The sequence below is a fragment of the Pongo pygmaeus genome, chromosome X (genome assembly GCF_028885625.2).
Source record: "Pongo pygmaeus isolate AG05252 chromosome X, NHGRI_mPonPyg2-v2.0_pri, whole genome shotgun sequence".
NCBI lineage: Eukaryota > Metazoa > Chordata > Mammalia > Primates > Hominidae > Pongo > Pongo pygmaeus.
In genome coordinates, this window is record NC_072396.2 from 117,049,402 (window position 1) to 117,072,983 (window position 23,582).

The 23,582-nt window shown below is 42.1% G+C and overlaps 1 protein-coding gene across 2 annotated transcripts in view; it reads right to left on the reverse strand.

The window, feature by feature from the left end:
- The window catches only part of AMOT (angiomotin), a 66,093-nt gene that overhangs the window by 23,769 nt on the left and 18,742 nt on the right, over positions 1–23,582 (reverse strand). For both annotated transcript variants that reach the window (XM_054472748.2, XM_063660837.1), the window contains 4 exons: positions 16,699–17,215; positions 12,594–12,738; positions 11,243–11,335; positions 6,315–6,460 (listed from right to left, as the gene is read on the reverse strand). In XM_054472748.2, the coding sequence (XP_054328723.1) occupies positions 6,315–6,460; positions 11,243–11,335; positions 12,594–12,738; positions 16,699–17,215 (901 nt within the window). The remainder of the gene's footprint in view (positions 1–6,314; positions 6,461–11,242; positions 11,336–12,593; positions 12,739–16,698; positions 17,216–23,582) is intronic.

Genomic DNA, 23,582 nt, shown 5'->3' on the forward strand with positions numbered 1-23,582 from the left:
TAGTATAGCTTATCTACAACACTGCAAATATACAAACAACAAACACACACCTCATAAATGTATTCACTTTGGCCCAGTCAAGATAAGAATTTCGTATCATTCCTATTCAGAGATAAGTTTTTAAAGGAAAATCATACAATTGAGAGGAAGAACAGTGGGAAGGCAATCTATTGAAGCATAAGGCAAATACTCTTGAGCTCAATCAATCATATGATTTTCCATTACACTTCTGTAATATTTTGAACCAGTTCCCAAGTATTTGGCAGATCTCTTAACCCCCTTCTGACTCAGGAAAATCTGATCCCTGCAAATGAATACCACGTGATGGCATCTCTTCCCTCCTTCCAACAACTGTGGGTGTCTTTCAAACTTATTTTTTAAAGGATAGCTGTATACAAAATTACTTCTAGAGCCCCATTTGTCTTAGCCATTTGCAAGGAAGTGACTTAATCATTTAGCTTCCCATTTATTCACTAGTGGACAAAGAACAGGGTTAAAATGTTTTAGATTTAAGAGATCTGGGTTTTCTCCTAAATTTATCACTGACTGTATCACCTAATCTGTCTGTACTTTAATTTCTTAATCTGTCAAATGAGGATAACACTTGCAAGGTTCTTTGGGGATATACTAATATATCTGTAAATATTTTTAATGTTTAAAAAATACAAACAAGAAAATACAGATCAGTAGGCAGAAAGGACAGACTATTAATACTAGCTGGATGACCACCAACATATACAAACACTCCATTGGCTAAAGGACATTAAGGCTAAAAATATAAAACTAAGTCCAGTGCCTTCATTGTCTAATTTTCCTCTTCCCTTGTATTGTCCACAACTCCAAACACTATTATACAAATGTCACAACTGAAGTGTATTTTTATTGCTATTCTCCTTCATACCACTGGTTATATGTTGCTCCAGGAGCCTGATTTTAGTTTGATCTGATTTAGTCTTACCCAGGAGCCACTGGATCCAAGTAAGGGTTCATGCTGAAGCAATTTGGTAACACTACCCTGGTATTAGCAAGCTGCCTCTGTCCATTGCCAGTAGGCTGTGGTCCACTGGTAGATATTAAAAGAATTGAAGAGTAAAAAGAACCACCTCTAAAAACTTGCTACCTCAGAAATAGGGCTCATGTTGTAAAGGCGACTAAAGAGAAACCCACAAGGCTTCCAATTTAGGAATTCCAAAAGCCAAAATCATAGGAAAGACTGAAAGAATTGAGCTCAGAGAGATCACTCCATCTCTATTTGGGGGTAGACATAATTTCTTTCTTGTAACACATTGGGTGGAAAAACACCTACTTAAAAGTAAATACGGCCAGACACGGTGGCTCACTCCTGTAATCCCAGCACTTTGGGAGGCCGAGGCGGGTGGATCACTTGAAGTCAGAGGTTCGAGAACAGCCTGGCCAACATGGTGAAACTCCATCTCTACTAAATACAAAAAATTAGCTGGACGTGGTGGCACATGCCTATAGTCCCAGCTACTTGGGAGGCTGAGGCAGGAGAATAGCTTGAACCCGGGAGGCAGAGGCTGCAGTGAGCCAAGATCAGGCCAATGCTGTCCAGCCTGGGTGACAAAGCGAGACTCCATCTCAATGAATAAATAAATAAATAAATAAATAATGAGAACAAAAGAAAGAAAGAAAAGAAAAGAAAGAAAGAGATAAAATACACTGAGATAAATATGGAGAATGTCATCCTTAGATGAAATGCCCTTCAAATAAATCAATAATGCACCAGCAGAACACCTTGGAAGATTCCTGGGTGGATATGTATTTTATCTGTATCTTATCAATACTCCAAATGCACACATAATTCACATCCTTGGATCTTCCATCCAAATCTATAATCCATCAAAACACTGGATAAGATTTACCTTCACCAATGAAATCCTATTGTTGTTTGAAAATTATTTTGGAGTATTAGACATATAAATATCTATGCCTATGACATCTTCCTCTAATATCAGGGAAGGAGGAAATTGGTTATGATGCTTTGTGGATAGGTGTCATAGCAGAAAATTATGTATCTTTAAAACCAAAAAGACAAATCAAATTAGTAAGAGATCTAGAAAGAAGGGAAAATATTAGCCCTTAAGAACAATGGTGGAAATGGAGTAAAACGGTATGAATTTAGCCTTACAGAATTGAGTAGAATTGCAACGGGACTCTAGAAAATGCACTGGCTACTCCAATACGAGCTATCAATGTGACATCTAAATCATCACTAGCCACTGCAGTTCAGAAAAGGTTAACATTTGGGCCCCTTCTTGTTGAATCTCCATGGCTTTCATTCTAGCCTAAAGCCAAAGAACAAGGCTCACTGGCTCTCTCTGCCAGCCCTCTCACATTCAACACTCTCCCTTCCTGTGCACTCAGTTCAGTAAGCAGCCCACCCGCAGCATCTTCCCTCTTTGATCTTGCCAAGGCCTTTTTCCCACCATCCCTGAAACAATTACCCAAGCCGCTTCCACTCCGGATCATCATAAGACAGCAGCCAGCCAGAAGCCTGGGCTGCCCTGAGCCTTGTGAGAGGATATGCCAGACATCCATCGAAAATCTCCAGCGAGGTCAAATTGGTAGGGGGTGGGGAGGCTGTCTTTGAATGGGAGAATACCGTGGTTGCTGTAGGACACAGAGCTCTTTTGACTTGGAGTTTAATGAGCCTCCACTTCAATAGGACCTACGTGTCCCGAAAGAAAGATAAGGGCAAGGACGGAAAGGCACCATTTACCTCGTTTGGCTGCTACTGCAATAGGGGCACAGGGTACACGCTGGTTCAAGGCCTGGATCAGAGTGACTCACCAAGAAAACAGGTCTGATTTATAATTACAGTGCTATCCCCCCTCCCCAGCAAGATACCTCCTTCCTGGATGTCAGCAGAGCCAGGTCCATGAAAGAATGCATTGAACTTGGGAGCAAATGGAAGCTGTGATTGCAGGAGAAAGTTCTTTGTAAGCCTGAGGCAACATTTCTATGTAGAGTTTAGAGCACAGTGATTGTAGAGAACCTCAGGCAAGAGAGTTAATGAGATTAGCAAGAAGGAATGAATTTCAGGAAAAGCATCTAAATGAGGTCTTTGTAAAGAGAAAGACATAAATAAATGCAAGGGTCCTCTGACCATTAAAGTAGTCATAACCTTTCCCTGACCACCTTAATGCCATGAGAAGTAGTTACCTGAGTGACCTTGTAGTTAGAAAGCTGAGAAAAATAGTCTCCTGACAAAAGGTCTAATTTGAGAAAGTTTCCCTAATTTTGATTTGCTAAGTAGGCTAGAAAGGTTTTCCTTGGAAGAACTTCTAAGGTTCGAGAAAAGAGGAAAGTTCATGATGCCATTTGTAAGCCATCACTAAATTATCTGTTTATATGGGACACAGGTAGGTTATCTAACATATCCATCTGCCTTCAAACACAGCCTTACTTGAGCCATTTCCAACAGACAGAAGGATAACTCTTCTATTCATGAATACCTTTCTCAGTTTAGAAATGTTCAATGATTTTGTGAAGCAATCACAATGAAAGCTCCTTCCTAGATCTGTTCCAGAACTACCTGTTTACCTCAAATACCTCCCTCATGATGTTCCAAACTTTGAAATTTCAGCCCTGAAAGAGCAAAGCCTAATGAAGATTGAGTCACAGCAGCAAAGCAAAACTTTAATTAGCAATTTCCTATATCTGAGGATAAGCAAAAGGGATGTTTTCCTTTGAACAATATAGAGGAGACACGACAAACAGCGCCCAGGAGCAAATCCAGCTCTGAGAGACTGCTAAAACAAAAAGGGAAATAAGAACCAGTTGATTTTCTCTGAGATGTGGTCTTCCAAGCCTTTATATGTGCTACAAGTGAGCTGGCTTAAAAGTCTGGAAGACATCACATGGCCTCTGAGATTCCGCTGGGTAGAGGGTGGTAAGCCTGCTCTCCCAGTCAAAGGTTTCACCTCCTTTAGCAAGAGCAACTCAGAATTTCCTAACAATTAGACTCCATGTGAAAGCACAAATTGGATGAGGACTAAGAACTTAACAATAATTGATGACCTCATTTGAAATAAATGCCATCATTCAATCCCAGCTCAATACTTAGAACTTCTTTATATTGTAAAGCTACATACATATTTTGGGGAGGTCCCCTGGAAAACTACTAAAAATCTCCAGGACTAATGCCCAGAAAAGCCTCAGAAGTCTGAAGCCAGAAATATATTTCAGGCAACCTTTTCAGCGAGGGCTGCCCAGTGGGAACTAGAAATGAACATTTTCTCCCAACACATATATTATTTTCATTATTTTAAAACAACCAGTTACCACTGTGCCCTCAGATGTTGCAAAGAAAAATGGTTGCAGACACTCTGTCCCCATTTATTTCCAACTGGCTGAGCACCCTTCCCGGAGGGGCAGCAGGACTCTCTGTACATCCCAATCTCAAAGCAGTCTGGACAAGTTTCTCATAGTCTTTTGAAAAGAAAGGCCCAACGAGTGAAGAAATTTTTTAAAAACTTAAAAGATGCAGAGGTTACTAAATCTGAACAAGCACCCACATTTTCTTTTTGGGAGGTGAACCAAAGGATGATTCAGACAGGGAGAAAGGCAGCAGGGTTTAGGGAATGAAGAGTCATGAGATACCAGTTTTATTTCTGGCTCTACCCAAGACTGGCCATGTGACCACCAGCAAGCTACTTCTTCTCAGCAGGTCTCCTAGCTTGCCCTTCTCTAAAAGAATTCAATCTTACCCCATCCTGTAATTTTCTCTGGAATGTCCTCACAAAAATGTGAGGGAAGGGAATATATGGGGTGTAGCAAAAGGATGCGATAAGCTCCTTAAACCTAGACATCAGGTAAGTACAAGTCTTCCTCATTTTCTGTTGAGCAACTTAGCATAGTTCTGATATAGACAACTGATGAAGCAAGATATTAACTTGATTTTATACTACCTGAAGTTGATATTTTAGCAAGTCAGGCTAAGGGATATCATGAATTAGATAGCACTACCCACTGGTAAAGTGTGAATTTACAGCCTAACTCCAACAAGCATTTTAATATCCAAAAAAGAAAGCAGAGGAAATTGATAAGTTGGGAAATCTCCAGGAACTAGACCTATTCTTATTGAGGGAAAGGAAGCAAGCAATGAATGAAGGCAGTAAAGATACCTCATATACAATAGCCAGAATGCTTTTTAAATGCTAATAAATTTCTTTTGTTTCAAATCTACAAATTTCTCAACTTTTTATGATGAAGGCTATTTTTCCACTTAAAACAATTCAAATTTCAGAGCAGAAGTCTGTGAGATATGAAATTTTCTTTACCAAGTTACACTTTAGCATCAATTTTTGTGGGAACACACCCATCCCCTGAAGGGCAAAACATCTAAGAGTTAGTAGTCCAGTGCAATAACAACTGACATCCAAGATAAATTAATGACAAGCCAGCAGCAAATTTCCCTCTATTTCACATGAGTACAGTTTAGTGTTGCAATCAAATAGCATCTATGTCAAGCCTAATCAGATACATATTAATCATATGCTTAATAGTTTGGGGGCCCTTGCATTTGTCAAGGGAAGGCTTCATCTCTGCACACAAATAAATGACAAGTCCATTCCTCCACGTAACTATTCGCTAGAACTGGCCACTGAGAACCACAGCACAGCTCTTGGCCAGTGCATTTTTTCTGAAATAAACTGTAAACTGTCCCTGGGTCCCATCCTGTCTTAGACCTCCCAAGATTGCTTCTAGTCAAAAATCAATCTGCCAAGTAAGTCCAACAGTAAAAGATATGGCCAGCAAGAATCATTTCTGATCTGAGAGGGGACTGACTTCCCACTAAGCCTGGGTAGACAAGGGCTGTTCAGATTTCAAAATCCTTAGAGTACTTTAAGCTACCTAGAATTATTTTCTAGTTTTACAAAGTTTTAAAATACCTGTAAGGGCAGAAATTAAAATACACATCTATACATATACATATTTATACATCTATATCTATATCTATATTTATATATCTGTCATAGGCTTACGGTAGGGCTAGGTATATAGTAAGAGCTTGGAATACAGGGGCAGTGAGCTTATTATATGAATGAACAAATGGAAACTGTTTCTTGACCCCGGTGATTTCCTATTTTGGAGCAAAAGAAAAGAATTTACCAAGAAGAGAAAAGAAAGCAAAGTCCACTCACATCAGCACAGTGGAAACTAGGAGCAGCAGATGGCACCTCCCTATTGGGGATTATGTAGCTGCCAATTCACCACAATGTGGAGCCCAGTGTCCCTGATTTCCCAGCCCTCCCACCCGCAGGCTCATGTGCTACCTGAGGAAACCATACCTCTTCTTCCAGCTTTACCACCTTGGCCTGGGCGTTACTCAGGGCCTGATCTCGGATTTCGATGTGTCGTCTTTGGTCCTCATTGGTAGAACGGGCAGTGGCCAGCTCTGCTTCCAGCTTCTCCTTCTCACGCTGGCTTTCTTTATCTGTCAGGACATTAAACATCAACACTGCCAGTCTGGAGCTGGCTCAAAGCCTTACCTGAGCAAAACTGACATATCATACCTGTTACTAGATAGCCTACTGCTCTAGTGCACACCTGAAGAACCAGTATACCCAAGATCTGGACTCTATCACTGGCTCTATCACTAACTTGTAGAAATTCAGAAAAGTCACTTAACAACTTAATGGTTGTTGAGCAGAAGCAATGAGAAAATAGATGTAACGTGTTCCAAAAATTATTAGGCATTACACAAAGAATACACACACACACACACACACAGCCCTCAGAAGAAAAGGTAGGCTCGTCTCCTCAATTTTATTTCTTCCAAATTGTCTTACATTGGCAAAAGAGCAATTGAGCTCAAAACATTTTCCCAATTGTTTCCTCATGACAGTACATTAAATAGAGCTAAAAATGACATTTCATAAACTGGATAAAAGCTCAAGCCCATCCTTCACACACTAACATCACTTTGTAACTGAGATCAGGTCTACTTGACAACATGTCCTCTCCACGGAAAACCTAACCCAACACCACCCCCTAACCCAACCCACTTTAACTCAGCATCTGCTTCTCTTGAGAATCCAATGTCTTTTAAAAGATAACACAGTAAAACTGGAAGCCATCTTATGCTTTTATCCTACTCCTTCTCCGGTAGGATAGGCTAGGTGTGGAGGGAACACTGTAAAGAACAGGGCAAAGTTAGACGGAAAACATCAGGATCAGAGGAAGAAAGGCAGCCATTTCACCTGAAAAAAACATCCTCTATTTGTGAATCTCCTTTTCTCCCTTAAAGCCTATTAGAATTTGAAAGTTCAGTTTTTTAAAAATAAAGTAATCCAATATGACTGGGCATGGTGGCTCATGCCTGTAATCCCAGCACTTTGGGAGGCTGCGGTGGGCGGATCACTAGGTCAAGAGACAGAGACCATCCTGGCCAACATGGTGAAACGCTGTCTCTACTAAAAATACAAAAATTAGCTGGGCGTGGTGGCACACGACTGTAATCCCAGCTACTCGGGAGGCTGAGGCAGGAGACTGAGGCTGAACCCGGGAGGCAGAGGTTGCAGTAAGCCGAGATAGCGCCACTGCACTCCAGCCTGGTGACAGAGTGAGACTCTGTCTCAAAAAAATAAAAATTAAAAAAAAGTAATCCAATATGCTTGTGTGCTTACACACACACATTTATATATATATGTATATATACATATATATAAAACACGTATGTGTATATATATATATACTTGCATATATACAAAAACATATGTGTGTATATGTATACTTACATGTGTGTGTATATGTGTATACAAATATACTCTATGACCTTAGAATGGAAGAGCTTAGTGGGCAGATAATGGTCTTTCTGGCTTGGGTTTTAAAGAGAGCTCAGTTGAGCAGCACCTATATAATGAGGGTTTAATAAATATCTGTGGATGGATATAAGAAAAATAGAGGAAGAAAGCACCAGTATGAGACAGTAGCCAAAACTATTATTTTTAGGAGAATGAAGGAACATGATCACAAGCTAGCATTTGCGTAAGTGAATACAGATTTATAAGTAATCTCTAAACAGATTTTACACTTTGGTCCATATACTGTTCTCTCAATCTTCCCTCTTCTAGTGGCTGGCTGTACCTTGTTCCGGTACCCACAGCTAATGAGAATATCAGAGTATTACACCTGAAGTGATATCACTGAATTCCAACGAAGTAATTCTCACTCTTCCCAAATGATCACTTAAAGATTTCATTGCTTGGTCCTAGTTGTAGAAGTCTATTTGTGAAATGGACCCCTTGTGATTCCAGCAAGGGGAGGGAAAAAGGAACCATTATGAAATATGCCAGAGCATTCTGTTCTTAACAAGGCCTACCCTCAAGAGAAACTATTTAACCAGAACCTAATCTATGAGTTTTGGGGATTTTGTTTGCTTATTTGTTTGTTTCCAGAGCCTAACTGACCCATGGGAAAGGAAACATCCAACTCCAGTCTGCTCTGGTCTTCTACACGAGAGAAGGAAATAACCAGCTGAAGCCCTTTCTAGTGATCCTGCACCACCTAAAGGGGTGAAAAAAAACTGAGATGCACTTGTGAAGTTCAGTCCAGAGGCACAGGCTCATTAAAAGACTGAGACCTAATCATAGGTCTAGAGCACTTCCCTTTCCCCCAGATTTTACTATCACAACCTGAAAGGCCTATTTACCACAGTTGCATTTTACCCCATACATCAGGTCTGCCATTTCACACACACACACGAAAAAACCTACAAGTCATACTAAAAGGTAAAATATACAGTTTGAAAAGACAGGGCAAGAATCAGAACCAGACCCCGAGATAAGGCAGGGATGCTGGAATTAACAGACTGGGAATTTAAAACAAATATGATTCATATGCTAACGGCTCTAATAAAAAAAGTAGACAGCATGCAAGATCAGATCAATAATATAAGCAGAAAGATAGACATGTTAAGAAAGAATCAACAATGCTAGATGGTAAAACAGAAGTAACAATACCATCTTATTTAACCTCACAATATTTGTAAGGATCAAATGAGATAGAAGATTTGTTTAAGTGAAAGAAATGTTAGAAAGCATAACCAACACCAAAGGAACTTACTACATAAAGCAGATGATGATCATCATCACCACGATTAGTAATGAGAATCTGTAGCTTCAAAATCTTTCATTGTGATACAACAGATTCTGTACACTAATTTTTAGTATGAGAAAGTTGAGAGTCACCTGACCTATAAAATTAGCAATTCCATGTTTCTGAATCAAATCATTATAACTACAGGGGACCATGACACATGTAGTTACGTCCCGTGTCTTTCCTCTCCTCTTAATTAAGACAGACCTCACACCAGAAACTCAAACAAGTAGTTTTGATTTTTTGGAGGTTAAGTGCTCTTCATCTGGAGACTTAAACCTTAAGTTATAGGAGAAACTTCAATAGGGCAGCCTCACCTTCTTTTCCACTCTGACTTTGCATTTGGAAAGAAAGGAACATTTGTTGAATATGTATTGCATACCAGGTATTGTACTAGCTTAATCCTCAGAACAACCATACAAGGAAGGTACTATTCTCCTCTCCAATTTGCATATGAGAAAACAGAGACCCAGACAGCTTGACTAACTTGCACAAGGTCCCACAGTTGGTAAGTAAGTAGTAGAGCCCTTATTTACGCCCAGATTGGTTCTACTATACCAGGCTGCCTTCTTCTAGGGTTGAGTTGGTTTGGGTTCTCTAGGATTCCTGCAGTACATTCCCCAGAGAGGCTTTTCGAGAGGGCTTTCCTTTCTCCTGCCACATTTCCAACCATGCAGGGCCCTGTCAGTGTCCCAAGCCGAAAGAAATTAGGAGGGACAAGAGTCATGCCCTCTTCCCTGGCTAGTTGGTGAACTTCACTTTTCCTTCCCAGAGCCATTTGACAGTCTTTTGCCCTGCCGGTAATACCGTCTGATTTACTAAGTTACCACATTTTATAAACCTGTAAAGAGCTCCTAGGACACCTGAAATACCATCTCCATACAGAAAGGAGTATGATCTAGCTGATCCAGAACAAAGAATCTATAAGTTTTGTTTTGTTTTGATCTGAGAGTCTGCCACCCTCTTTCTGCCAGTGAACTAGCTCTGACAGCAACTGTGATACCACAAAAGCAATTTCACAAAAATTTATACTAGGCACTGATGACACCAGAAAAACTACATTCCTTACTCTAAGATATGCTGACAAAGGAACAGGAGGTACAGGGAAAAGAAAAAGAAAAAACCTGTTCTGAAGCCAGAGCACAACAGAACAACCCAGGAAGGGAGGGCAGTATTGTAAGTGAAGATCAAACGAACTTGTAAAAGCTGGCTAGAAGCTGCATGGAATGAGTTGAAAGGGTCATTTGGAGACCTAGCAAAGATGGAAGAGACTGACAAATCCCTACTGAGCACAACTACAGCCAGAGCTACACTGAGGGAGGCTGGGGGTAGAGGAAACTAGCTATGGGCATCTGCAGAAATGAGAACAGTTCATCTGTTTCCCCCCGACTAATTCTCCCTGTGGACTCAATCCACTATGAAGTTTTTATTGCTGGTTTTATTAAGGCAACTGGAAATAATTAAGACATTGTCTAGCTGGGTGGGGTCCATTAGAGACTGATAAAGAAGAGGATTAATTCATTGTCATGGTCCTAGGAGTATTTCCAGACAAAGGAAACACTATTATGAGGAAGACACAGCTCTGCCCTCCCCCACATCCTCCAACTCTGCAGCCAGAGTCACTAGTTCAGGCCATAGGATTAGCTACCCTTGCAATCTGCTGCTGTGTAACAATAAATACTAGATGCTTAACAAAGGGAGCCCCAGGTACAGGTGAAGTATTTCAAACACTATCATCAATCCTGCATATTAATCCCATCTCTACCAGAGCCAACACACAGGATCTTCTAAGAAAATCCCTTCAACATGAAGGGACCTCATGTTCAGTAAGGCTCTTTATTTAGGTAGCAACGACACTAGCAGGGATTTCAAGGGGCTTCTCTAGTTTAATGCTGAAGGACCAATGTGATGTGACGAGATGTGGTAGCAAGCAGCCTTCTTGGCTTAGGAGGAAAAGAACAGAATCTTCCAACTTCATGCCTGAATAGGAAAAACAATCCTTAGGTGATATTGACTCTGCCCTGGCTGTTCTAAAAGGCTAAAGAGAACAGTGTAATCTTTTCACGCACCTTGCTCCCATCCACACGTTAATACCTGTTTCTGCAGCTTGCAGACTTACTTTTTGCAAAGAGCTGCGAGATGGTTTTTCTGGTGTCCTCTGACCCCTCATATTCCTTCTCTGCAAGTTGCTTGTTGGCAGTCTCTAGACGCTCTGTGGAATTTGGAGACAATCAACAGGGTCTCAAATATAAACTTTCAAGCACATACTATTGGCCCTCTAAATACTGACCTTTGGTAAAACAAGCCTGTTTCTTCTTGTTAAACAGGAATGGGTGACTAACATGAGTTTGCAAATGTGAATCCCAAAATAATACTAGACCATGGCCGGGGAGGAGGAGGTAAGTATTTAATGCTTTCACTCCTCACTGCCAAAACCTAAGTTAAGTGCAGAATTCTAAATTTCAATGAAATTATCCATCCCCAAATATATAAAGATATCTTTCATTAACCAGAAAAAAAAGAGTATCACAGTTATTATAAAGTCTTTAAACTCATGTAATGTCAAAGCTAGAAAGGGACAACTAGCAGCATGTAGTTGGGCCCCCTGACTTTAAAGATAAAATAACCAAAATTCAAAGACAGTAACATCCCTGGCCAGGCACAGTGACTCATGCCTGTAATCCCAGCACTTTGGGAGGCCAAGGTGGGTGGATCACCTGAGATCAGGAGTTTTAAGACCAGCATGGCCAACGTGGCAAAACCCCATCTCTACAAATACAAAAATCAGCCAGGCATGGTGGTGCATGCTGGTAATCCCAGCCAGCTACTCGGGAGGCTGAGGCAGGAGAATCACTTGAACCTGGGAGGTGGAGGTTGCAGTGAGCCAAGATTATGCCAGTGCTCTCCAGCCTGGGCGACAGTGCAAGACTCCAACTCAAAGAAGAAAAAAGAAAAGAAAAAGGAAAAAAAAAAGAAAGTACCATCCCCAAGGTTAGCAGTTTTGAAGGTGCTGAAGGCACTTTAAAAGTAGAAATATTTCCCTAAGTCTTCAATATTATCAGGTGAAAGTCAAAAATAAAAGGAGTCAGTCAGTCCTGGAAATAAGAGAGGACATTATACTTCAAGCTTGCACAGTCAGAGGGCATGCCTCTGTAAAACCTGTTAAAAAGAAGAGGCAGCACCTATTGTGGGGGTGGGCCAGGTGGGTCCAGGAGTCCCAGCAGGGATCCTGCCTGATTAACACATCAGCTCATCACTCAGAAGACTAGTGAGGTGCATCCATACTTTGATCAATCAAGCTTGGGACTGAGGACTATTGCAGTCACAAAAAATTAGCCTGGCACATGCCCAGCCATTTACTGCCCATACCGGTGGGTTGGACAACCCCTAGTTGGATCCTGCTCAGCCCTTCCCTTCACCACCCTACAGCTGCTTCAGAAGTACAAAGACAAGTCCTTTGGTTCCCTCACCTCTCAGATCCCTGTTGAAATCATGCATCCTCCGAATCTCGCCCTCTAGCTTGTTTCTCATGGCTTTCTCTAGAGCCTCTCTTTTGGAAGATGACTTCACGAGGTTCTCATATGCCTCCGAGACGCGCTGGATTTCTGTCTCCACCTTAACAACAACAAAAAAAGACGATGGTGGTGATGGTAGGAGGTTGATGGGGAAAATGGTCTGAAAACAAACAGGCAAATCCTCGCTAACAGCTTCTCCAAGGGCTCACAGATGGCCAGGAGACAAGCATAACACAGTGAGATGAGAAAAGTTTCAAGAAAGGATCTCCACCTTCAACCATAAGCTTAGTAATTAACTCATGGTGTCATGGTCTTTCCTCGGGTTAAAAAAATAGACAATTTCTGCCTTCAGAGGAGATGATAAGATAGAATAAATTTTATAAATAGTTATAAAGGATTTTAATTTCTGAAGAAAACTCTTAATTTTGAAAATATTAGTAATAATATATATAGTATGTAGATATTCCAAAGCATTCAAAGGGCTTTCACATGTTGGTTCCAGTCTGCACTGATTATCTGCCTAGACAGGATGCCTCTTCTCATTTTAGTAGAGAGAAAAGTCAAATTGCCTCTGAAGATCAACTGTCAGCAGCAGAAACCAACCCTAAAAACCCCAAGCTTCATGAAGTAGTTCAGTTCAATTTAACAAACATTTACCAAGGGCCAAATATTTACATGAACTCTTTAAAGTACTATTGGAGGTGTATAAATATGAATGAGAACATTCTCACTGCCCTCAAGGAGGTTTTAATCCAATCAAATGAAAGAATATAGGGCAAGATACATCTTTAAGAAAAGTAGAAGTAGTGCCATAAAGTACAGACAAGGAAGAAGTTATTCCTGGTTGGGGAAGTGGGGAGGAGAACAATTTCTGAGAAGAGGTGGCATTTAGAGTCAGATCCTGAAAGCTGGGTCAGATTTCAATGAGCAGAGGTGAGGGGAAGGGTATTCTATTCTGAGTAAGCAAATGCATTCCCAGAACGACCAGTCATTTAATTTGGCTGGACACTGTGGGGTACACAGAGGGAACCTGGCGAGATATGGCTGCTAAGATAGACTGGAGTCAGATCATAAAATGCTTTTAATGCCAGGCATTTGGACTTTATCCCATAGTCAATGGGAAACCAGTATAGGTTTTTGAACAGAAATTCATAATCAGAGTTGTGTTTTATGACACTCCTGCAAATCTCATAAAATGGGGAAAATAAACTCAGAGAGAAAGGGTCTTGCCCTGAATCAGCCACAATCAGGAAGAAAATGAGAAATTAGACTCCAGAGTCTTTCTGTAACTAGTATAGCTCCATTGCACATATAATAACCACACAGATATTTGCATATAATTTGTATAAGACAAATAAACCCACGGCCTATTAAGCAATTTTCAGATTAAATTGGACTCTGCAACCATTCTGCATTGCTTCTGTGTTTTCCACTATCCTGTTTAACAAAGCTCAGGGTACTTTCAAGAGAGAAATATCAGGCCCCTAATGGGACACTAGGGGAAAGGTAAGGTTGCCAAACCAGTCAGATTCAACCCGCCTCCATCTCCAAAATTCTGCCAGAGACAGGACTGCCTGCAAACAAATAAGGCTTACACCACAGAAAAGAGCAGACTCAAAAGTGTTTTTCTCTTCACAGATGGCACCAAGATAGCAGCACAGAAGGTGAAAACTGGTGAATGGCATTTAGAGACAAGATCTGCAAGGCCTGCGCCTGATGAAGCTTTTGCATGAAACTCAAGCGCTCGGGAGAGAAAATAAACATTTCCATCTGAAAGAGCAGGCTTGGTGTTGGTCTGCTCTGGGCAGCATTTACAGTTCAAGACTGTCCGGTTGTGCACAGAATGCAACACCTAGAAGGCAGTCCCTTTCCTCAAGGTGTGCAGACTGATGTTGCAAGATCTTGTACTAATCCTTCCCCTACCCCCTGTGTAGATACTCTATGCTTCAAAAGGGCAAGTCCCACAGCTCTCAATAGGGCCTTCCAGGAAAAGCCATCACAGACGGATATATCCACTGGTTTGGGCTGGGTGATGGTGGGGGCAGAGAGGAGGGTGGCAGTGGGTTTTCCAGACTTACTCTGTCTACTTATTCCCCTCATGAGCCTCAGGCCTTTTCATTTCCTCCAGCACTACCTGGAATCTACCTTAATTTTCCCCACTTTCCTTTTCCTCTCCTGCTCCACCTTCCCCTCTACTCTACCTCAACACTGGGTCAGCCTCTACTTTCCCAACATTCAAGCTGTTCCAATTACACTTATTTGAGGCATCTTTTCCCATCTTGGGGAACAAACAACAGCAATCCTATTCTCTGTCCCTCTTCCCTGTCACTGGCTGAACCCACTCCCACACACACACAAAATCACCATGGATCCTTTGGCAAAAAGGGCCCGTATTAGAGCTGGGTTCATCCTTCAGTGATTGTATCAAAGATGGGCTGGGATCACCCTGAAGAGAGAGTTTGGAGAGGGGGTGTCAACTGTTAGCCTAATCAGACAGACTGGGTTTCTAGTGTATGGATATAATTAATTTATTTCACCAAAGCGATACGGGTAGGGATATAGTTAAAATTTGGGGGTGAAAATACAAAATCAGGGAAAAGCCAGGAAGAAACAATTCTCAGAGCACTCCAACAACCCTCATCCAGATTCAGGAAAACTAAGGGACAGGGAAGCCATTTTCCTATATAAAAATCCTCCGTTTGCCAGGCGCAGTGGCTCACGCCTATAATCCCAGCACTTTAGGAGACCAAGGCGGGTGGATCACCTGAGGTCGGGAGTTCGAGACCAGCCTGGCCAACATGGAGAAACCCCGTCTCTACTAAAAATACAAAATTAGCCAGGCGTGGTGACACATGCCTGTAATCCCAGCTACTCAGGAGACTGAGGCAGGAGAATTGCTTGAACCCAGGAGGCGGAAGTTGCAGTGAGTGGAGATCGTGCCATTGCACTGCAGGCTAGGTAACAAGAGCGAGACTCCATCTCAAAAAAAAAAAAAAAAAGAAAGAAAAAAAATCCTCTGCTGATAATAAGCCCCTGTCTCCTTTAGGCCCCCAGATTTGGTGTCTGTTTACAAATACTCAGCTTCATTCAGGCCTCTGAAATTTCCACTCCTGGTGTTTCCTAAGGACAGAGTTGCTGGACAATACAAGGCGTCCTCCTGTCCCTCCCTCACCTTCACCCTCACCTCTCTGAACAGTTCACATTGTAGGGAGACCAAACCACATGAGTTCCATAATGACAAAAGCTGCAAAGAAGCGGCCAAAGGCATAACCCTATTCACCAGCAGCCCCTGGAAGCCAAGAGCTAAGGTTCCTCGCTTGGGGTACTCCAGAGGTAAAGTCCCAACGGGGGGTTGGCAGAGAAGAATGTGAACTGGAGATACACTTCTTTTTCTATTTCCTCAGCCTAGGGCTGTCACCTGTCACCTAGCTGTGGTGTTAAGCCCCTCCTGCCCCCCACATACACCAGAGAAAGAGAGCAGATGTTGAATTTGAGCTGCAGGGAGGGACCAAATCAAAGGGTGGGGAGGAGGGATTGTTGAAAGAGAGTTACTATGAGAACTCCCACTAGGAAAAAGTATTCTGAGCCTTTTCCAGAACAAGGCAGGACTGCTCAAACTTTAGCTGGTGAGATTTTTCTAGGAACTACATTTATTTTTATATTTAAGATTCAAATTCACATTTGGGAAAATGTGACCAAGACAATGAGCCTTAAGGTGCCGTCAGATCCTTTACCTATACAGGCATCACCAGTATTCTTATCAAGAAGTATCACTGCCTTTTGGAATTCTAAAAGAATCACGTTTTCTTTAGGGCTATAGCGTCTGGAAAAACTGCATAAATTTTTTTCTCCTTGTGTAAATGTAAGACGTTACTTCTCCTAGGTAGACAGGTAGAAGGCTTTTTCCAAAGTTTGACTCATATCTAACCTTCAGATATAAAAATCCTGAAGACCTGCCACAAGTAATGCTGGGATTCACAACTGGAGACTTTAATGTGGATATTAACAGGTCTCACAAATAAGACTTAGAGACCCTAATATCCCAAAACGGAAGCCTCACCTTCTGCAGTCTTGCCACCTTCTCATAGCATCCTTCCAACTCCTGCCGCAAGTTCCGGTTCTCATCTGAGAGGATCTCAACCATCTGCTGGGCTCTGGAAACAATGGCAAAAGGGTCTGCTGGCACTGGCTGATAAGAAGCAGAGGATGGCTGAGCCCGAGGCATAGCTGAATAGGCTTCTCCTGGCTGCTGCTGTGGCTGCTGCTGCTGCTGTTGGTGGTGATGGTGATGATGGTGCTGCTGCTGCTGTTGCTGCTGCTGCTGACTCAGGCCAGGTTGGGAGAGACGGTAATGATCCCCCTGGTGAGCCTGATTAGGAAGGAAATGCTGCTGCGGCCTAGGCAGGTGAGCTGAATGGTCTCCCTGGTTTGGGACCAAGGGGTGTCGGGCAGGAGACAATCTAGTGGATGGTGGAGATTGTAGCAAGGGCAAGGACCCCCCAGAGGTCAGAGAAGAAGTAGGGCTGTGAGGCTGCGAGTTCCTGGCTGATAATGGCAATGAGATGTCCTGCGCTGGCCTGTAAAACATGAAGGGCAGGTGCAGGTTAATTTCTCTCCTAAGGCACTGGGGGAGAAGGGCACACAAAAGTGAGATGAGGAGGCTTCTGATGCCCCCAGGACACCTGCAAAATGAAGAGCAGGCAGGGTCTGACTATGGGGAAGCCTAACCCTGCCTGCTCTATCTCTGCAAAGACTACAGCCCTTTTCCAGCTTGACCTTCTGTGACTCTGCCTGACAAACAGAGGTGTGATCCCATGAGGGTCAGAACCAGACAACTTCCATGGTCACTTTGTGAAAATCATAGTGATACACACCTGTACACCCGTTTGCTCAAGTCTAAACATTTCAAATGATTCTTCTACAAGGTAATTTTCATCTCATTATTTTAAATTAAACCTTTTCTGACATTATACACATGGTCCAGCACATATAAAGATCCTAGTTTAGACACTATGTTCCATTTGCCAGGAAGGAAACAACAAACAACCATAAAAACCACCCCTCATCTTGCTATCTGCACCTCCCTTTAGTAATTCATACATTCACCAAAAAAAAAAAAAAAAAAAAAAAAAAAAAAAAAAAAAAAAAAAAAAACTATTCAAGGATTGGTAGATACTTATATTAGAGACACTAAATAATTATTGTTGCTTCCAGTTGTTAATGATTTAATGATTCCCATTAGCAGTAACCATAAAAAGACTTGAAGAGGGTTACAAGCAATGCTAACATACTATTTTTGATGTAATGAATCACAAAATGTAAGAACTGGAAAGGCCTTAAAGGAAAATGATTTAGTTCAACTCTATCACTGGACAGATGGGGAATGAGGTCCAGAAAGGGGAAGGGATCTGCCAAATATTAGAGTGGTAGTGCCAAGATAGAATCCTTCTTATCCAATTCCCATTTTCTGGCTTTTTCTACTGCCATAATGCATTGATTTCTGTGCACTGATACTTAGATTTCCAACCTATTGCTCATAGAAAGTTCCAGAAAGAGACCTTTGGTACATTGTTTAATGTGGCTCTCCCATTTTTGTACCTAATTACCAGGTACAAAATGCTAACACCTAAGTATAAATAATTCATACCTAATGACTATTAGCCATTAAGGGAAACAATTAGAGTATGTGGATGGATCACTTCCACCATCACCACTACCAGGAATAGTATCTGTCAGTGTGCACTGAAGACAAAAAGCTTGTTCATGCCCTAGCTCGTGCCCAATTAACCTCATATGCTCCCATGTCCTGTGGACACTTGTTCTACAGTTGATATTTCTCAATCCAGGGAAGACAGATGGCTAAGTGCATGGGATCTGGATCCCAACAGAGGGAGTCTGGAGACCTCTTCTACTGCTCACGAGCTGTGTAACTTTGCGCAAGTTACTTAATCTGCATGAGCCCATTTTATTCTTGAGGTCACAAATAAATTGCAAAAATACTGGGGTCTTCTCATTTTTGGCGGAATAGGAATTACAAAGAGTCACTTCTCTACCTCCCAGTGAGATAAGCTGACCTTGTTAGCTTGTTACTTAAAGGATATCCATTTAATCTTTGCAATAAATTGCATAAAATTCATGGTGGAACTGGGACAAATCACCAGGAGCAATTAACTTTTAACTGGCATTCCAGATGCTAAAGCACATTCCTCACACACACACTCCAGTTACCATTACTGTTCATTTATCCATCTTTACAAGAGATCTTAACTATAAGGGCTTTTTACAGCTACAAAATCATTCCAAACACTTTCTCATGGATACCCAATAACCTAGATCTTCCCTGAGAGTCCTCAAACCTGTACAAACCCTGGATTCTGTCACTCAGGCCCATCTATGCCTCTGGTGTACCCACATTCTTCCAATCACATAAATCTGTCATTATAAATAATCGCTGAATATTGAAGAGGGCATGCGAACTATTGGGCAAAGAAGAATTGACATGCTACTCATGAGTACAACTGGAAAGTTGCTGCCATACATAATATTTTTCCCCAGAGCTCAAAGCACTCATTCAATCAAAAGCCTGGGAGTTATTTATACATTTATTTGGTGAAGAGCTCCTATTTTCCATTCTATGGATCTTCAGTTTCCTCACAGGTAAAAGACTATGTGCTCTTTTTTCTCTTTGAATGACAGCTATTACAATTTCTACATGTCTACAGAGTTAAAATATAATGTCCTGAGATTTGTTGGGGCTTGTGTGTCTCTTTTCTGCTTTGTGGGCAGAAAAGAGGGGCTTAAGTTTCATGTTCTCCAATGCAGCTCTCAAATTTTAAGGGAAAAAAAATCACTGTATTAACCTTCATTTTTGTTCCCAGGATTTGCAAGTCCAAGGCCTGGGAGGTATTCTCTTTTAAAGACTGAACGCCCAGTTCTGAAATGGGCTTTCTCTCCAGAGCTCCCCTGGGCCTCATCAAGCAACCCAGGCCTCTCTCTCAAACAAACTCAGCCACTGGCCTCCCTCCTGCCTGGAGACTGAAAGGCCCCTCCATTCCCTGGATGACAGCACATGGCCTTCCAGGGACCTTGGGAAGGAGGAGACCATGAGATCTCCAGAAGGAGGTCTCGGGGTCAGATAAGCTGAGGATGAAGATAAGCAGAGACAAGGCAACTGCCCCTCAATTCCCCAGGCTGGAAAAGGAAGCAGATCTCAGTGCACCGTGAGGTTGGGAAAACCAAGGCAGCCCGTCACTGGCTGGTTTGCAAACCAGCAATGGCTTGGGCAGTAGCAAAGGGAGAGAAAGCCCTTCAGCGAAGAACTCAATCTGGGCTCCAGCATCCACCCACCAGGGGAAAGCAGGACGGAATGAACACTGGGGTGAAGCTCCCCCTGAGAAAAAGAGATTAAGGAATGACAGGGGTAAGGGAGAGTTGCCGGGGGGCAGATGTCAGAGGAAGCCAAAATACACCCCAAATTAAATAATAACAGTAAGAGTAATGACAGTAATAATAAAGGTGGCAGCCATGTGAGCAGCACACTCTCCAGGTCCTTCCAGCACACAGCAGCCTGAATCGCTCCCCACTGACACGTTAACCAGGAACAACAAGCCGCCTGCAGACAACAGAATCACATGATTCCATGCAAGCCCTGACCTGCCTCCCGCCACTTCCCTCCCTTCATCCTGTTCCTTCCTAAGGCTACCTGGGCCACTGGGGCTCTGCAGAAAAGGGGACATAGCATATAGGCAGGACAAAGGCCAGTGACTAAAATCAGGATCCTCCCCAAAGCTGGGGGATCGGGGTGGAGTGGGGGGTACACTCCTCCCAGAGACAGTAGTAAGGACTCAAAGGGAAAGTAAAAGCCACTCTACCCAGCTGACACAGCACCTTCCACCCTGCCACCTCGATGACTGGGAGCCCTCACCCTCCCCAGCCACACACACATGCACACATGTGCGTGCACACACACACTCCACACTCCTGGCACACACATGTGCAATGCTGCACACACACTCTTGCCAGAGCAGGTGCCACCCAATAGCCTGGAACTCGACTGATCCTCACCACAGAAACTGCCTTTCCCAGGCTCTGCAGTGGTGAATCGGTGAATCTGTGAATCCTGGAGCAGGCTGCAAATTCCTGATGGTTTCTCTTGCACAACCAGCTCTGCTCTGAACTACAGAGTTAGGTCACCCTTAGATTCCACTAAACAAGGATTTCAAGAAACCTCAGATCTGGGCATGATTTCAACAATTGAAAGGAGGTGGCTGCTTTATAAACAGAAATGATTTAATTTTTAAAAGCAGTTGATAAATGTATAAACCCAGGATGCAGAAAAGGTTCAGCACTTAGACAAAGATTCTGAAATTTTAAAATTACTCATATAGCTTGGCCTTGTTTCTCATCTGGGGTTCTGGGCATTCAAAGTATTTATTTTTTAAGGGGAGGAGGGCATAAGAAAGATGAAGTAATAAAAGGATTGTTTATAATTTTGTTTATTTTAACAGCAAATCTCCAGCAGTTCACTGCACCTCAAAAAGCAAGCAAATGTTTTCTTAACAGCAATTTGTTCAAAGAGTTTGCTTTGCATCCTGACTTGTAATTTGTGGATTAAGGGCTCAGAATGTAGTCTTCTAATTGGTTGCTGCTAGCAGCAGTTACTTGGAAAGGTACTCACAAACTGTATAGCTAGTTGGTTAAAGGAAATAAAGGAGGGAAAATGTGTCACCACCTTAAAGCAGTACACTTCTGGAAAGCAGTTCAACTACCTCCTTTTGCCAGTAATTTGTCAATAGGTGCCACTCCCTCATGTAGGGCCCTGCAACAATTTTACAGCCAGTATTTGCCTGATGCAGACCTAAATTTCATATGGAGCATCCTCCCACTAGGGCCATTTTAGGTTTGCTTATTCATCAAGCATTATCAAGCACTCTGCTCCTCTCCCATAGAGAAAAACCTGTTACAGCAAAACTGTGTATTAAAATGCTGCTCAACAAGGGTAGATCATCATGGGCTCTGTTGCTTTTGAGGACAGAAAGAAAGAGAAATCCACAGATAACTTAGGTGGGAGGATAAAAAATATGTATCTTCCTGTAAAATACATGCAGCTGAATTTCGCCGGTGGTTTAATCAGGATGGGAAGAAAGGGAAAAAAAAAAAAAAAAAAAAAAAACCTCTTTGGGCTCCTTATTACTTATTTAGGCAGATCAAAGGGCTTTTCCATCTAGCTTCAAACACTGTGGGAGTCATTTCAGATCACAAACAATACTGGTGAATGAGTTCTGAAAATAGCTTTCCTGGGAAGGCGGGCTGTGTGCTGAGTGGGGCTGCGGCTTCTGCTCCACACCCCAGCCAACACACTCCCCTCCCACAAGGCAACAGACGTCAGCCCATCAACAGACTCTTCCATACTGATGGGAAAAGCAAAACAAAAACCCCCAGCTTCATTGATATTTTGCTGGCTTGAATGGGTTTCCACTAAGTGAGGCAGTCTTGAACAGACCAACCCCTCCCTGGGTCTTCTGTTTCATTGGTCAGATGGGAATCTGGTTCTTGACCTCTTTTAAACCTGAGTGACCTTGTTGGTTACCCCATTTCCTGTTCCAAGACACTTATCAGAACATAGGCTCCTGCCCTTTGAAAGCTGCATAGAGGAGGTTGAAAAGGGTTAGGAAATCAACCTGGGTTAAGAGGGAAAAAAAAAAAAAAAATCCTAAACTGGCAAAGTTAGAAGTGGAGTCCAAAGTGAATTGCCTCTGGCTACAAAAACAGGACCTGGAGGGGAAAAAAAAGAAATACCAGGAAATGCTAGGTGCCTTCTCTTACTTTCACCCTAGTCCACCCCATGACTGCCTTCTCTCCTGAGTCACTCGATGAACTTCAAGCCAGAAGGTTTTTTCCAAAATGAGCAAGTAGGGTACAGGAGACAAAGAGGTAGACATCAAAGGACATCACAGACCTAGTCTGTGAGCCGCATATAAATGAAGGCCAGCCTAGGACCAAGCACTTCAAACCTGATGGTCACCCATCATTACTCATGGCCATAAGGCAGGATACCACACTTAAATGCCACCATCGGTGCCCACGGTTTAAACCTTTTCTTCTGCCCTATATGTGGAAATACTATTGATCAGAGACATGGCCCAAATACTAACAACAGGAACAATGAACAGAATCATAGAATCATAAGGTCTAGTGAATATAGCAGTGGGACAATGGACCTCTGAATAATTAAGAAGTATATATAGGAACAACTAAATATATAAGACAGAAATGGTAATATTTTTCCTTCTGTATTTTAGCATCTGACCAAAATTTCTATATGATGTGATGGGAATTTAACTCAGAGGTTTAAAAATGTGACAGGCAACTAATAAATTCTCTACCAAAAAAAGATACAACAGTCCAGATTTCATAAACTGCAAGCATAAAGCAAGTAACATTCTGAACCTACATACATACATAACTCCCCCACCATAACATCTGGGTGTTTGTTTAGAGTCCAAAAGAATAATGGTAATTCTAAGGAAAAATGGTAACTGACAAGAAATATACAGATTTGTTTGCAAAAATAAATGATGAAAGCTTCATGGAGGGGAATATGTGTAAGTGATAGGATGTTCCAGACTAATTAAAGTGCAAGGCAATTTGCTCCTACTTTTCAAGGAGGGCTTACGAGAAACACAGACTCCTTCAACATCCTAGGAGAGAGGACAGCAAATAGCTGCTGAAAACAAGACTTTTGCTCCTGTTCATCCACTAGGCAGTTGAGGCCATGCTCAACCTACAAAGCTAAGGGATTGTTAATACAGTGCTAATTATGGCTAAAAAAGCTACAAATTCAGGTTGGCAGGCAATTCACGAAGCCAGAGGCCTGTCATGCATTGCAGAGTTTATTATACCAAACACCTGCCCATTCCTTCTCTAAGATTCCCAACACACAGC